Source organism: Asparagus officinalis, chromosome 5 (assembly GCF_001876935.1).
Source record: "Asparagus officinalis chromosome 5, Aspof.V1, whole genome shotgun sequence".
Lineage (NCBI taxonomy): Eukaryota > Viridiplantae > Streptophyta > Magnoliopsida > Asparagales > Asparagaceae > Asparagus > Asparagus officinalis.
This window is the reverse complement of record NC_033798.1, coordinates 114145477-114160908: the sequence shown is the minus strand read 5'-3', so window position 1 is coordinate 114160908 and position 15432 is coordinate 114145477. Positions and strand designations below refer to the sequence as shown.

At 34.2% G+C, this 15432-nt stretch overlaps 2 protein-coding genes across 7 annotated transcripts in view; one reads left to right on the top strand and one right to left on the bottom strand.

Annotated features, from left to right (window-relative positions):
* The window catches only part of LOC109840769 (protein timeless homolog), a 45830-nt gene extending 40632 nt beyond the window's left edge, over positions 1–5198 (bottom strand). The window contains 4 exon segments of the mRNA XM_020409526.1: positions 540–858; positions 4458–4617; positions 4699–4851; positions 4935–5198. Of these exon segments, the coding sequence (XP_020265115.1) occupies positions 540–858; positions 4458–4617; positions 4699–4851; positions 4935–5037 (735 nt within the window). The 5' untranslated portion in view covers positions 5038–5198.
* LOC109840768 lies at positions 8255–15150 on the top strand. 6 transcript variants are annotated; one of them, XM_020409521.1, is made up of 7 exons: positions 8255–8363; positions 8466–8596; positions 8881–8938; positions 10744–10776; positions 11939–11971; positions 14328–14600; positions 14744–15150. In XM_020409521.1, the coding sequence occupies exons 3-7, from the start codon at positions 8934–8936 to the stop codon at positions 14862–14864; spliced, it is 465 nt and encodes a 154-aa protein (XP_020265110.1). In that variant the 5' UTR covers positions 8255–8363; positions 8466–8596; positions 8881–8933; the 3' UTR covers positions 14865–15150. The 6 variants fall into 6 exon arrangements, with proteins under 6 accessions (XP_020265110.1, XP_020265111.1, XP_020265109.1 ...); XM_020409522.1 differs by having other exon boundaries at positions 8255–8370; XM_020409520.1 differs by having other exon boundaries at positions 8255–8596.

Here is a 15432-nt window from a genome sequence, read left to right as displayed (position 1 = left end):
ATATACTCTTTGCTCAATTTATGCGACAATGTATTTTTTTTGGAGTTCGCGTTTGAATGCGTATGGTTATAACTACTATTGCAATGTTAAAAGATGACACAATATTTCCTCAATTTCAACCAGCCTAAGGACTAATTTCAAATCACTTAAAATATTGGGGGACTAGTATGGGGGGGAACCTATATATCTACACATACATTTTCACTTAATTTTCTTTGCATTCCAAGTATAATAGGGAATGAGTGCATACTGTGAAATGGTTCAGAAAAATTTCTGCCTCCGCCACTGTCAGCGTAGGGCTCGAGTAAAATAAACTTCCGACAGAAAAAGAACATAATATTAAAAAGCCAGTCTTTCTAAAGATATTTAGTTCCTGAAGTGACAGAAAATCTTCCCCCTTCTGATAGCAAAGAAGGCTAAAAGAAAGACTACTTTACATAAGCCATCATTTAATTGTACTTCTACCAGAAATCTTTGATTATCAGAGACATATTTTACATGTTGTACTCTTATAGGAAAAAATTGAATGGTGAACACACCTTAGAACCTTTTTCACAAGCTCCAGCAATCAGTTCAGGATCACGGCCTTCAAAAATATGGTGGAAAATCTCCAGAAAGAGCAAACTGTCTTTCTGGAGATAGCCGGAATGGTCATCAACATGCTGGGTTAGTACCAAGATTAGGTCCATCACATTCTCTTGAAACATGAGCTCCATAAATTTGTCTGTTAAGGACAGAAATTGAGTGGCAGATCCCGATGCTTTTTGCTGCAAAGTAATACCTTGGATGGCTAGAATATTCCGAAACAAAGTAAGCACCAGCTGAATTAACTTCCAGTCATCCTCTGTGAATGAGTTGCTGGTTGGAGTTCAGTGTTAGAACAATGTTGTGAGCAACAATCAATAGCATATGAATAGAAGTCAAAAGAATGCTCTGAAAAAAACATGTAAATTGAATATTAAGCAAAAGAAGAGACTGATCCCAGAGGGCAGTGCAAGAGTTAAACGCATGTGAATGTTCAAGCATAAGTTTAATTTCACTTTTCTCTTAATATTTGATGCAGGAAATATTCAATGCAAGAAATACTTAATGTAAGATATCTGAGGTTGCCAACAGATTATGAATATAGCATCTCTAGAATTCCGGCAGATGGCATGAAAGCAATTAACAGAGCCTTTATAGATTTAAAATTCAAAGTTCGCTACATCTGAGCCTCACAATCACTCAGAACTTTTTATCATAAATTTTAGAAATTTTTCTTTAGGCTTTAGAACAAGATTGCAATACATAGCAATTGGTGTTTTTCCACATTATTTTTATGGACATTGTTCCTGTATGGACTATATTCTTTTCATTTTTCAAATGACAATGAGCGCATGCCGCATGGTGAAGTGACAGTTGCCCTGCCTAATTGTTTCATGTAGATCATTCCTATTGTTGACCCGCTTCAATCTGCTCCCAAATTTTTATGCTAAAATTTTTAAAGAATTTTGACAAAATTCCAGAAACTTAGACAGGCAGTATCCACAAATTTAGCTGAACTCTGATCAATGATTGTTATGGTGTTCCCATTCGCCAAACATATGCAAAGCATAGACAGGACGGATGGACACACTTTTGAAAGAACAGCTCTAATTAATTTTACAGCCTAAGACTAGTCAAAGTACCTATTCTATCGATTCGTCGAATCTATGATATCCATGTCGACTCTAGAAGCGGGATGAGTCGACTTCCTCTCGAATACGACTCACTAAGAGCCCACTCGACCGTCAATCCGACGCTTTGCGTGGATGACTCGAAAGGGCGATATTCCTCAGTTGATCTGAAGGATAATACCCGCCTCGGGTCTCTTCTTCTGACTGTGTCAACACCGCCACACTAGTCAGGTCTCATCATGACCTTAGTTCGATAGTCTCTATGACTTGTCACGCCACCTGCACCCTGCCCTCCACCATCACTTCCCGGATAATGCGGAGACGATCTCTCTCGTGCCAAAGTAACTCTTCCACCAGTCGTCAGCCGACATCTGTAAAACAAAGACCAGCTCCACTGCCAGCCAAGGTTTTAAATATTGGATGTCGGGTTCATATCGGATGGTTAAAATCCATATCAGATAGCGAAAATCGAGGATATATCAGGGGACATAGACTAGATATCGGATTGCCATATCGGGTGATACGCATATGTATAATATCATGTCCTAAATGTAATCTAAGCATTCCTAAATTCAATATAAGCATACTTTATAATAATATCATGTCCTAAATGTAATCTAAGCATTCCTAAATTCAATATAAGCATACTTTATAAATTTTATAGACTAGACATATTAAGCATTCCTAAATTCAATATAAGCATACTTTATAAATTTTATAGACTAGACATATAAAAAAGTAAATAACAATACAACAAATATAGATTGCTACAATAAATAAATTTATACTAAAAAGTAAATAACAAAAAATTTTATAGACTAGACAACCAATTATATTTGCATATTTAAATCAATTTATACTAAAAAGTAAGCAATTAATTCTATAATAAATAACAATACAACAAATATAGATTTAGACAACCAATTATATTTGCATATTTAAATCAATTTATACTAAAAAATAATCAATTGCTTATAAAGCGTACAAGGGGTGATAATTTCACTTCTCAATTGCTTGGGAGTTTCTGATTTCAATTTAATTTCAGCAACAACTTGGTTCGAATTCAAGAGAGGGGGAGCTGACATTAAGGAGTGTCAACTGTTAAGTATCTCACTCTCTCCTATGCATCAGTATTTAAATTTGTTGCATTTCAATTTTATAATTCAATTACTAACTTCAAATTAATTTTATTTGACAGGGGAAAACTGAAAAGAAGGGGAAAATTAAAAAGATTCAAGGGGAAAACTAAAATTTTACTGATTTTGATAAAGTTTTTAGCAGTTAGCAGCAGAAGCCTTTCGGCACAAACTGAAACTGCAGGGGAAAATATCAAGTTAGCAGTCAGCAGCAGAAGCCTGTGAACTGAAACTGCAGGGGAAAAAATCAAGTACCGAGAGAGAGAAAGAAAAAGAGAGAGGGGTCTGGGAGGTTTACGTGAAGAAGGGAAACAATCCCTTTTACTTAACAGTTAGAGAGAGCAAAATCTGAAAAAAAAAAAGGTAAACATAAAAAGTTATTAGAGAGAGGTCAAAGAGGCTTACCAGAGGGCTGAAGATCACGATGTGAGGACCCTCCGATGACGACGGCGCGGAGTAGAAAGAGAGGAGAAGGCGACTCCGATGGCAAAACGAAAGCAAAACGACGAGAGGAGCTTCGGACTATGTCGTAAGGAAGAGAGAGAGGAGAAGCCCTAGGGTTTTTGCTGTTGTTGAGACCACGAAAGCAAAATGACAAGAGAGGATGTTGGGTTCCCGATCGCGAGCGAGCCCTAGGGTTTTTCTTCTTTTTCTTTTGATCGGGTGTTTTTCTCCTTTTTTTTCTTTTGATCAGGTGTCTATAGGGTGTCTATCAGGTTGATGAACCCAAACCAAACCCAATAAACCTAAACCGATAATCCCAAATCTCGACCGATTTTCCAAACAGGAAAAATCAGCCAATATGATCGATTTTTCGCCGATATGGCCGATATGTCGTCGAAAAACGATATGCGACTTGTTTTTCCCCGATTTGTGTCGCTCAACCCCTCAATCCGCTATATCGTCCGACATGTCGACCGATATTTAAAACACTGCTGCCATCGTGCCCTGCCACACCATCACTTCCGGATAATGCAAAGACGCGCCCTCCCATATCGAAGTGACTTCCCAGTCGCCAGCCGACACCTGTCTAAATGGGGATGACTCGGCTTTCAGCTTGCGCTTCGTCTCTGCCTTTCTGTGCTCGATCAAAATGATGACACTACCCTTCACACACCAAATATATATAAAGATACTACCCTAACTTGGGAGGGGGCTTTTTTTTGGGCGAAGAGAAGGGATATCTCTCTCTGAAAATAACACTATACTGAATCTCCCTCCCACATGCACACAACTCCCTCAAGAACCTCATCGATTCCTGACATTCCCCTTCCCCACTCAAGCTCACCAGCTGACTTGATCGTCGGAGGAACCACGGGAAAACCGGTCCCCGTCCTCTCACGAATTCTTTGCTTATACAGCATGATCGGTAACCCCGGTTCAAGAATCAGACATAAAGTCAGAGAAGGACTTCATAAATCTCCTCTACCTCATCCCGATAAGAGTCCGAGAGGAACCGATCCCGCCCCAGATCCAAACCAACTGATTGTGTGATCTTAGTCATCAAGAGTGATGGTACTCAACATCTTAAATTTTTATTGTTCTGCTGACACATAACTAGTAATGATGAAACAGAATTGACCAAGTGGTTTTCTCAAAAAAGAGAAACTAAAAATAAAAAGAATTGACCGAGAGGCTATTGATAAATTTGTGCAGATTAGCGTACCTTTCAAGATGTTCCAGTGGATCTTCAAGCAATGAAACTATAACAGCTACCGTAACACTCCGAGTCAACGCAGCCTTTAAATCCCACAGATACTCTATCTGCTGTGCCACGTCATCAGATGCAGGATCAATCGGCATCGTCAAAAACACCAAGATTTTCACTGTCAAATTAAGGTAGGAAGCAATTATTCCCAAAAAGAATAAATTTTTTACATGATATTTGAAAATTAGGGCGAATATACCCGCTGTGATCACTAAATTGCGATCGCTTTGGTGAAATTCGATAAGGGGGACGATATCGCCGGCCACGGTGTTCCATTTACAAATCTGTTTGAATACGTCTCGTCGCATTGGATGATCTCGACGTAGAAATCTCTGCAGATCCTTCAAATTATCTGAACAAAATCGCAAAAGAGGCAAATTTTCAAGAGCTACAATAGACTAAAACTAGGGTTTCAAAAGATTAATGCGGCCGTACCTAAGCAGTACTCGCTCTTAGTATAACCGATCAGGGCGCCGTCATCGTCTTCTACTTGCTCGCCGAGGCCTGCGCAAATGATGGATAATCCCTGAGTGTCCATTTCTTCTTCGAGGTTAGATGGTTGTGGCTAGGGTTTCGTCGGTTTTTTAAGGAAATTCGTCGAGATCTTGTTCATTTGAGGTTTTCAGATGTGGGAATTAGGGTTTGGGAAGTAGAAGAGATAGAGCCTTTGGGAGAGGGGAATGCGTGAAATAGAAAAGATGGGAATTTTCCCGCTTAATGGAGCTTTGGGGAGTAATTTTCCCGCGCTTTCAGGTTCGGGGCACGTGAGATCGCTGCCCGAACTCTAGGGGCTTTGTCCCCTAGCACTTAAAATTAGAATAGGATAATATGTGGGAGAATTTTTTAAGGTGTTAGTCACATTGAACTAAAACAAAAATAAAATTTTACAGTGTTAGTCAAGTAAAATTCTAATAAAACTAGAATTTGAATAATGGTACAAAATTATCTCATTTTTTTATTTTTTTATCTATACAAAAATGAGAGTTCTAGTCCCTCAAACCATTCCAAGTTTTAGCTTGGAATTAGGTGGTAAAAAATTAGAACTCATATTTATTTTATTATTTTTTATATTTCTTTTTTTTTTCTTTACTTCTTTCCGATTATGGTTATTATCATCATTAGATCATCATTATAATAATAATTGTCAATATCTTATGGTCTAACCAAAAGTTATTTAATAGTAAAAAACATTCTTGTAAGCAATTATCAATTATTAATAGTAAGTTTAAAATACATAAATAGTATCTGTATCTTCAAAATGCATAAATATATATTTCATGATTATAAAAATTTATCCCACGTTATTTTATCAAAATATCCCGCTTCACAAAATTATTCTTATTTATCCTACTAAAATATTCCACTAGCGAAAATTTATTCCACTTTAATAATTATCCCATTTTGCATGAAAATGTCTCAATTGACTAACACCCCCTTATTGACCCACATTCATGTCGGTTGCACAAAAAAACCGGTAATTCATTTTATTACGAGTTAGGGGCTGTTCGTTTCGCAAAAAAAACTAGGAAATCAAAGAATAGGAAACATATTTCCTATAATAATTGTTTTGAGGTTGTTTGGTTGGCTTAAAAAAAAGAATAGGAAACATATTTCCTATAATAATTGTTTTGAGGTTGTTTGGTTGGCTTAAAAAAGAAGAAAACTATAGAATAGGTTTTGAGGTTGTTTGGTTGGCTTAAAAAAGAAGAAAACTATAGAATAGGAGATGAGATGAGATGAATTATTGGATGATGTGAGTGATTTAAAAAAAAAAATTGTTCTGAGATTGTTTGGTTGGTTAAAAAAACAAGAAAATGAATTGGATGTATATTATTGGATGATGTTTTGATGTTGTTTGTGTTTGGTTTATTTTTAAAAATAAGAAAATAGATGAGATGGGATGAGTTTGAGGTATATTATTGGATGATGTGACACATACTTAAGGGAATTAATTTTTTGTTTGTTTGTTTTTTTTTTTTTTTTTGAGGAAATGGATGGAAAGTAAGGTTTAATGAGATAAGATGAGTTGTCATAATATTATTGGATGATGTGTGTGATTTTAAAAAAGATGATAATATGAGATGTGATGAATTGGATGATGTGTCACATTTCTTGTGTTTGGTTTATTTTCAAAGGTATGAAATGAGATAAGTTGGAGGATAAATATATTATTTTATTGGATGTTGTGAGTGAGTTTTAAGGATGAAAATGGATAAAAATATTATTTTATTGGATGTTGTGAAATGAGATGAAATGGGAATAAACGTGCAGGAGTTTTTTAGTTAGTAAAAAGTTATAGAGCTAACGAATAAAATAAATATCGAAAGAAACTGTTGTTGCATCTGCATTGTTGGAGTTAAAAATCTAACGTATTTAATGTAGACAAAAAATTTTAGATGATAATTTTACATGTTTTTTTAATAAAGAATCATTGCAGTTGCATCTTTGAAGTTCGGGCTTTTGAGTTCGAAGCCTCATATTTTCTATGAAAGAAATCCCAAAAGTTGGATATTAATAATCATCAAATTTAAGGCTTAATTTGGACGCCGTTTAAGACTAGGCCAAGTTTAAACATGGTCCAAATAGAGAAAATTCTACTAATCGGTAAAAACAGAGTCATTTTTTCTCAGTTTGGCTTAGGGACTGTTTGTTTGCCAAAAAAAAAAGAAGAAAACTAGCCGCCATGTCACCTTTGAGGAAATCCCCCCATTCACATCAGCTTTTGGTTTCAGCACATTTTCATTTCACATGTTTGTTTTATTTCTTTTATTTAAGGAAATTGGGATGCCACCTAGGATGTCATGTCACATTTCAAGAAATGTGTTTTCACAATAAAAAGCTGTGAAAACACTTGGAAATGTCACATCAATGAGTTTTTAATTAATAAATGCACTATTGGAGAGTATCATCTGTGAAAACACTTGGAAATGTCACATCAATGAGTTTTTAATTAATAAATGCACTATTGGAGAGTATCATGATGAATAAATTTCTTTTTTAATGGGTCATTTCTCTTTTTCTTTTTCTTCTTGTCAAACTAACTAAAGAAATGGAAATCAAAAGCACTGTTACTATGGAGGTTTTTTTTGACTTGGCAGTGAAAAAGGGAGGTTTCTTTGCAAAACAAACAAAAAAAAAACAAACTGGAAAACCTCTTGATATGTGTTGAAATCATCTATATACTATTACTAAAAACTCTTCCCTTTCAAAACGCCACTTGGCAAAAATGACACGTGGCAACTTCTCCTTTTTTTTTAAAATTTTCTTTAAAAAAATTGATTCAGCAAAAACGCCACCTTCTCTTTCGTAACATATATTTTAATTTCCAAGCACATTGCAAACCCAAAGTTGCATTGGGTTCCAGTTTTTTTCTTAACTGTGCCATCATTTCCAAAGCATCCATCAAAAAACTCAACCATTCTCGCCTCCCATCATTTCCAACGCTCCCTTCAAAAACTCAACCATTTCCAAAGCTCCCATAAAAAACGCCACCTTCTCAGTTCGCTCGCCCGCCTCCGATCCCATCAAAAACGAGAAATTTGCAGCTGGAAGTTTCGGAGAGGAGGCTGAAGGAGTCGCAGTCTCAGCTCGCCCGCCTCCGATCCGGCGATCGCCACCAAAGGCCCGCCTCCGGCCGCCCTCCAATGGAACTGGTCGGGCGGGCTTTCCTCGCCGACAGCATTACTCGACGCCTTCCGCCGCAGCGTATCGCCGCAACTCACCATCCCTGCCCGGCAACGCTGAGGAATCGACTCCTACGAGCCCCCCCCCCCGCCGCCGCCGCCGCCGCCTGCCTCTTTGAAGAGAGAGCCTGAGAGTAGACCATCGCCGCCGCAGCCGAAGGCGAAGAAGAAGCCAAAAAGGGTTCTTGGTCATTTGAGTGTTGTAGTTAATTTGCTTGAATTCTGGGGAAAATAGATTTTTTTATTATTATTTATGTATTGTTTGTGTGTTTTGGTGACGCAGAGAAGAGAGAGCATGAGGATTTGATCCCGAGCATTTTCAGTAGCTCGTCACCTTGCACCATTAGGATCCAGGGCAGTACTCATATTTCGAGCCAGCATAATTAGGAGGAAGCTGAGGAGTCTTGCAATTTGGTTTGTTTTTGTAATTTGAAGCTATGTCATTTTCTTCTATTGTTGACTGATTTTAATGAATGTTGACTGATTTTAAAGAAAAGGAATTGTTTACTGATTTTAAAGGATGTTGTTGTGATTAGAAGCTATGTCATTTTCTTCTATTGTTTGCAATTTGGTTTGTTTTTGTAATTTGAAATTCGATAACATGTTCTGACTCTTTAATTAAATGTTTTGTTTTCCTTATTTGATGTGCATTATTTTAGAAATGCTGATATGATTATCCATCTTTTTGTCGTTGACAGCAATGGCAGAGATCGTGTTTTTGAGGCAAGGGATGAGCTTCACAGGATGCTGAATGAGGTTATATATTTTCTCCTTATATGTTGAAAGTTGAGCAGTGGTTATTAGACCGTTTAGCTATATACTAAATTATTCATTTTTGAATTTGCATTTCGAACTTTCAAATGTCTGCGCAACTTTTATGTTAAGTAGGGGTGAATTATGTTGATTAATTATTATGATGCTAAAAAGCAGCCAACGAAATTGTTAGGTTGTTTGTGGATTCTAAATATCTAATTTCAACATTGTTATTTGATAGCCTCTGTAACCAATTTCCAGAAACCCTTTCATCTCCCCAACCTCTTTCATCTTTTTGTTTTTTTTGTCTTCCCAAAGCAAATTAAAATCTTTGATCTTTTATTACTTTCTGGATCTTTCCCCTCCTTCCACGTTATTATCTATATTATCTATTAAAACTGTTACCACTTTATCGAAACACATATTTTCCTTCTCCATTTTGATGTTGTTCTACTGTGATTGGAACCTATGTCATTTTCTTCTAATGTTCGCATTTTGGTTTATTTTTGTAATTTGAAATCTGAGAACATGTTCTGACTCTTTAATGAAATGTTTTGTTTTTCTTATGATGTGCATTATCTTATATTTTTTGATATGATTATGCAATTGTTTGTTGTAATTTGAAATCTGAGAACATGTTCTGACTCTTTAATGAAATGTTTTGTTTTTCTTATGATGTGCATTATCTTATATTTTTTGATATGATTATGCAATTGTTTGTTGGAAAAGAATGTAAGGTAAACTGTGTATCTCTATGATCAAAAAATTGGTCAAAAAGTTGGTCCAGTTAAGAAAGACTTTGGTTTTGATTTTATTAGGAGCTGATTCGGTTAGGGTTAAAATGAGGCCTTCTTAAAATGTGAGTGGAATGCCTTGGTTTGCTTGACTTAGAAAGAGTTCCACTTAAAATGACATATAAGAATGACATTGTGCGGTGTCATTGAATATGAGAATTGTTTACTGACTTTTTCTCAAAAAGAAAAAGAAAAAAAGAAAAAGAATTGTTGACTGATTTTAAAGAATGTTGTTGTCATTTTTGAATTTGCATTTCAAACTTTTCAAATGCCTGTGCAACTTTTATGGTAAGTAGGGGTGAATTATGTTGATTAATTATTATGATGCTAAAAAGCAACCAGTTTATATGCACGTTGTGCATATGTGACACATTATTATATTTATAGAACAATAAATATAAGGTTCGTGGATTCTCATTTAGCCTTGAAGCTGTAAATTTTCAGTTTTCTTATCTGTTTTTCTGTGAAATGAATCATATCATCAATTTGATGCTGTTTTGAGAAAGGAAAAAAAAAGAAGAATTAAGAAAGAAGGTGCTCTGGTTGTTATTATATTTGTGGCACAAAGCTTTGTCATTTCCATCATTTAACTTCTATCATTCCTAACATGTTTATTAGTACTTAATATGCATTGTGCCCTGATTTACTTTAGTCAGTTATGACAATGTATCTGAATACCTCCAATGTCGGTGTGCTTGGTTGCAAATCATGTCTGAAATGACTCTGTTTCCTTTCATTTCCACCAGATGAACTTCTATAATTTTTTTGTAGTGTCTTTGAGCCTTGAAAACCGCAGGGCTGATTATGGATAAAAACCAGATATTCTGTGAAGAAGGGAGATATAGCATATAAGATTTTGTCCTGAAGAAATTTTTGTTCTTTTTCATTTTGTATATGATTACTTTTATTTTGACCTGAAAATTTTGACCTGAAGAAGTTTTTGTTAAATTAGCTAACACATCCAGAAGTTGTAAATTCGATTGGTACTCACTGTTGTTAAACTTTATTATGCAGGCTAATTCCCACTATTTTGTTATCATCGAGCAGGTATTAATTTTGACAATTGATTGTGTCAGAGCTTATTTACTGTCAATTTAAACCATTGATCAATAAATGTTCTTCAATCTTATTTGCCGAAGCTTACTTATTGTCTATAATTCCAACTGATGCAAATTCTTCTACATTGTTATTAATCTTAATAGCTTTCGCTTTTCTTAATTTGCCAAAGCTTACTAAAATGGAACATAAAAGAAAATAATCAACAACAACGACAATTAAGACTCAAACAACACAACGGGAGACTATGAACTTAATTAGAGATAGTATTAGTAGTAGTGACTACGCCTCATTAAATTCATTGAAAGTCTATAACCGAGTTAAATAATGTTAGTCAATTGCTATAAATTAAGTTCTTTTTTTTTTTGAGGAATGAACCTATAAATTAAGTTTTAAACCATGTTTTCTCGTGCATATCCAACATTAGTGAAGGGTTGAATAAGGGCATAACTATGCAGTTTACTGCCAATAATATCATATATATTTCTAAATTAACATTTTTAAGTTAACAAAAAGGTAGGACAGGGAGCCCTAATCAAAAGACATTATAAAAGAGTACATTGATTAAAATATGCTATGTATAGGATGTGTAGGATGTGCATTCAAGTTTATGAGTACATTGATTGCACATCCTATGTACACAAACCTGTACCATTGCTTTCGGAACATTTTTAAGTTTACTACCCATTTTCTATGTACACAAACCTGTACCATTGCTAATAAGTTATATGCTATGTATAGGATGTGCATTCAAGTTTTTGAGTACATTGATTGAAATATGCACGCAAATGGGCATGCTTGAAATTTGAAAATTAACCTGGACATTATTGCATAATTGATAACATTAACTGAGTTGATTAGTGTGATATTTAAACATGTTGTTAATATGCAGAAGGAGTGAAATTTGTTTTTTTGGTGGGAATTTCTTATTAGTTATTGTGAAATATCCTATATTTGCTTTGATTTATTTTGTGTTAATATCTGTAAACTAAAGTGATTACACTCATAAAGGACCATACGGATCTCAGAGGAATTTGTTTAATATACAAAAATTAATGAGCATGCGGCAAACCTTTGCTCTTTACTGAAATTGATTCATAATTACTTTGATTTATTTGATTGGTACTCACTGTTATTAAACTTTATCACGCAGGCTAATTCCCACTATTTTGTTATCATCGAGCATGTATTAATCTTGACCACTCACAACAACGTTTTGTCTTTGTTTTTTTTTTCATGCTTAGTTGTGCAATGTTTTGTCTTTGTTTTTTTGTTGTGAGAGACTTAATTGCATATATAGTGCAATCTGTTGACTTTCCTTGCACTCTTATTAACAGGCCTATCCTGAATTATTTGGATTCATCAGATTTTTTAGACAAAGCATTTGATGAGTACATAGGAAATGAATCCACTAAAAAGATTACATCTCATATCTGTAGATTTATCTGACTTTTTACAGAAAATGGTACAGATTTGTCTGACTAAATCATGCAAAAATAAGAGGATAATGTACAAACATCTGACCACTTTCTATACCATTTTTCTATGTACACAGAAGTGCAATTACCATTTTCTATACACATGTCTGTAGAATTAGCAACTATTGTAGAAAAGGATAATTGCACTTGTGTTTCTTTTCTACAAAACCACTTTCTATTATCCTTTTCTTTTGAGTTACTAGCGCAAGTTGTTACTGGAGTGAACGAAAATATGAAGACTAAGAAGAGGAGCTGTCCAAACATCTGACCTTGTGAATGTATGATAATGCAGACTCTTGTGTGTATTTAATGTGATTGCTTGACGTAAATAACATATACACTACAGTTTGTAAATAATGTACAAACTACAGTTTGTTCTGGCTCATTCTTCATCCCTACCATGGGTTTCCAATTTCACTCACACCCGCACCAGGAAAACACTATAATGTACAAACTGCAGTTTGTTCTTGCTTATTATATTTCATATTATTGATAACATAGTCCTTAGGTTTTGAAATTTATGATTGATGTATGAAAGTAATACCTAGACAACCTTCTTTCTCTCTTATTTTTGCATGATTAAGTTTTTTCTTTTGAAAGTTCAACCGGTCTAACCACTTGAACTCTGAGTGTAAAGCAACCTGACCAAATTTAACTTATTATTCCAAGATTGTGACTCCTAACAGCTTGAAGTTGCACATATAATTGTTTGTCTTATCCTTCATGTCAATTTTGGTCATCCACAAACGTAAGTGTATTTCAGTCTTAAGAGAATATTGCACAATAACATCCTTTCTATAATGAGGTCAGTTATGACCTGAGGACTTCTAAACACTAACACAACACAAACTCAATAATATAGCAAACAATCAAGTTGTCAATACTGACATATCATTAATTAAGTTATCAGGTGGTTCTTGCAAAGCCAAAAATACAAGGATAGGGCAAAATTGAAACTGTTCTTCATCTTTGAACCAATTGATACTAGCTGCTCATTATGCATTCGTGGTAACTCTGTGCATACAGCAATGAGTTTGGAACTGTTCTGCATTTTAACTGCAAATGTATTGCTCTGTTCTGCATTTTTTCCCCAATTGATATTGCAAACGTATTTCTCATAAATATGCGTACTCTTTTTTGTTGATAGTTTACCTTTCAAAATCCATATAGGAGATAGCAAAATTTGTTTTCTGCAGTACATACATGTTCTTATGGACTTTGTCACGCTGATCTAATACATTGTTCTATTGCATGCACTCTCTTTTTCAACATGGTTAATGTGACGAAAGTAAAACTTATAGAACGTCTCATTCCTAATTTTCCCGAGTATTATTTTAGTTGTGCTATATAGACTGTAGTTGCTGCGCATTTTAGATTTAAAAATTGATCATATATGTAGGTGGATTTTTTCCAATTGGTGGACTACTGTTATTAGTTCTCATGTGTATAATTTCAACCGAATGATATTTTTTATTTTTTCCAATTGGTGGACTACTGTTATTAGTTCTCATGTGTATAATTTCAACCGAATGATATTTTTTTTGTTACATTTAAACCCTTTATAATTCTTTTTATTTTCTGATGTGGGACTCGACCTGGGACATCACACTAGGACACGATGCATGACAAGGTTTTATTGATAGTAGGACTTAGTTTGCTATAGAATTTGTTAGTTACCTCATTAATATTAGAATAAAGTAGACAGCATATTGATATGTAAAATAGACCTTATTTATTACTTTGAATTTAAATTAGCTACTGTATCTTTTTTTTTTTTTTTATTTAAAGTTTGGCAATTGGAGAATGAGTATTAATTGAAATATGGTTTTATTTCTTGATGAAAAACTTAACCATAGATTAATTAGAAAAGTAGCTATCTTAAATACTCAAATTCACTGAGAAGATTATTGATCATATGTTGTCTTATTTTTTACACTGTATTCTTTTTTTTATTCTTTTGCTACATCAATTTATGCATTTCACTATGTAGAAACTAGGAGCCATCCCTTCCCCATCTAGGATTCTAATCACACATACTAACATACATTTTTTTTTATTTTTTAGTGATGGCGATTGTGAAACGAACAACAAGAAAAGAACATTATCATTCTGGGGAAGGGATGGTCATCAAATTAGGCTCGCATTCCCCTATCGCAAACCTTCCAAGCTAGAGTATATGACACATAAGTTCAAAAGAAATGAGACAATAGATGAACACATTTCAAATATGCGAAATATATTATTTAAAATGGAAGTTCAAACGGAGCCTGCATTGAGTGAAAAGGAAAAAATAGATGGACTGATCAATTCCTTGCCGGATGAGTTTCGCTTTATTAAGTATAGATTGCAACTTCTGTATTGCCTACTTCTTTTCACCTTACTTATAATTTCTTAATTCTTCACATTAATTGTAGAACATCTATTCCTACCACCTCATTAACATGCTAACTATTATTTTATTTTATAATAATGAAACACAGGTCTCTTTATCTGTCACTTGTGACAATACAGAAGTTGAAATTTGTTCCTCAGATAACATTACATCTTGCAAGAGAAATTTGTTCGAATCTGATGTCGAGCAATCTGTTTCAGTGGACTTGATCTCTCCGCAAATGTCAAGCAACAAAAAGGAAAAACATATCAAAATTGAAAAAGATAATTACTATATTCTACGGAGAGTAGAAGCTACATTTTGAAGGGAAAAACCTATCTGATTTATGATGTATGAAACTTATATTTAGTATCATTGTATGAATACATATTTAGTAAGCTTTTGTAATCAGTGCAGATTATTTTGGTGGTTTTGGGTTGATAAACCTAAATATTTGATATGATTATATTATGCTGGATATTTGGTTTATCAATATATTGATAGTTATTATTTTCATTCAAATATATATAATTGACATGTATCTCTATGTGCTTTGAATATTTTGTTTGGAACTAAAAATTATGCTTCATGCTAATTACTTGCTACAACAAAATATTATGACATTAATCATAAAGACATTAGGCATTTTAAGCAGTTTTGTTATGAGAATATGAGAATTATATTTTCATTCTTTTTAACCGTTTAATATAAAGTCAAACATATATGCAGTTTAGGTTGTATCATTTCTGACTATTTACATATTATTACTATTTTATTTTGTATTATTTTGCTACAGCA

What these genes read in the sequence shown, in the direction of transcription:
- LOC109840768 (XM_020409521.1), top strand. An exon ending in ATTTTGTTATCATCGAGCAG is followed by an intron (nt 10,777 to 11,938) that starts GTATTAATTTTG and finishes TTTATCACGCAG; the next exon opens with GCTAATTCCCACTATTTTGT. An exon ending in ATTTTGTTATCATCGAGCAT is followed by an intron (nt 11,972 to 14,327) that starts GTATTAATCTTG and finishes TTTATTTTTTAG; the next exon opens with TGATGGCGATTGTGAAACGA.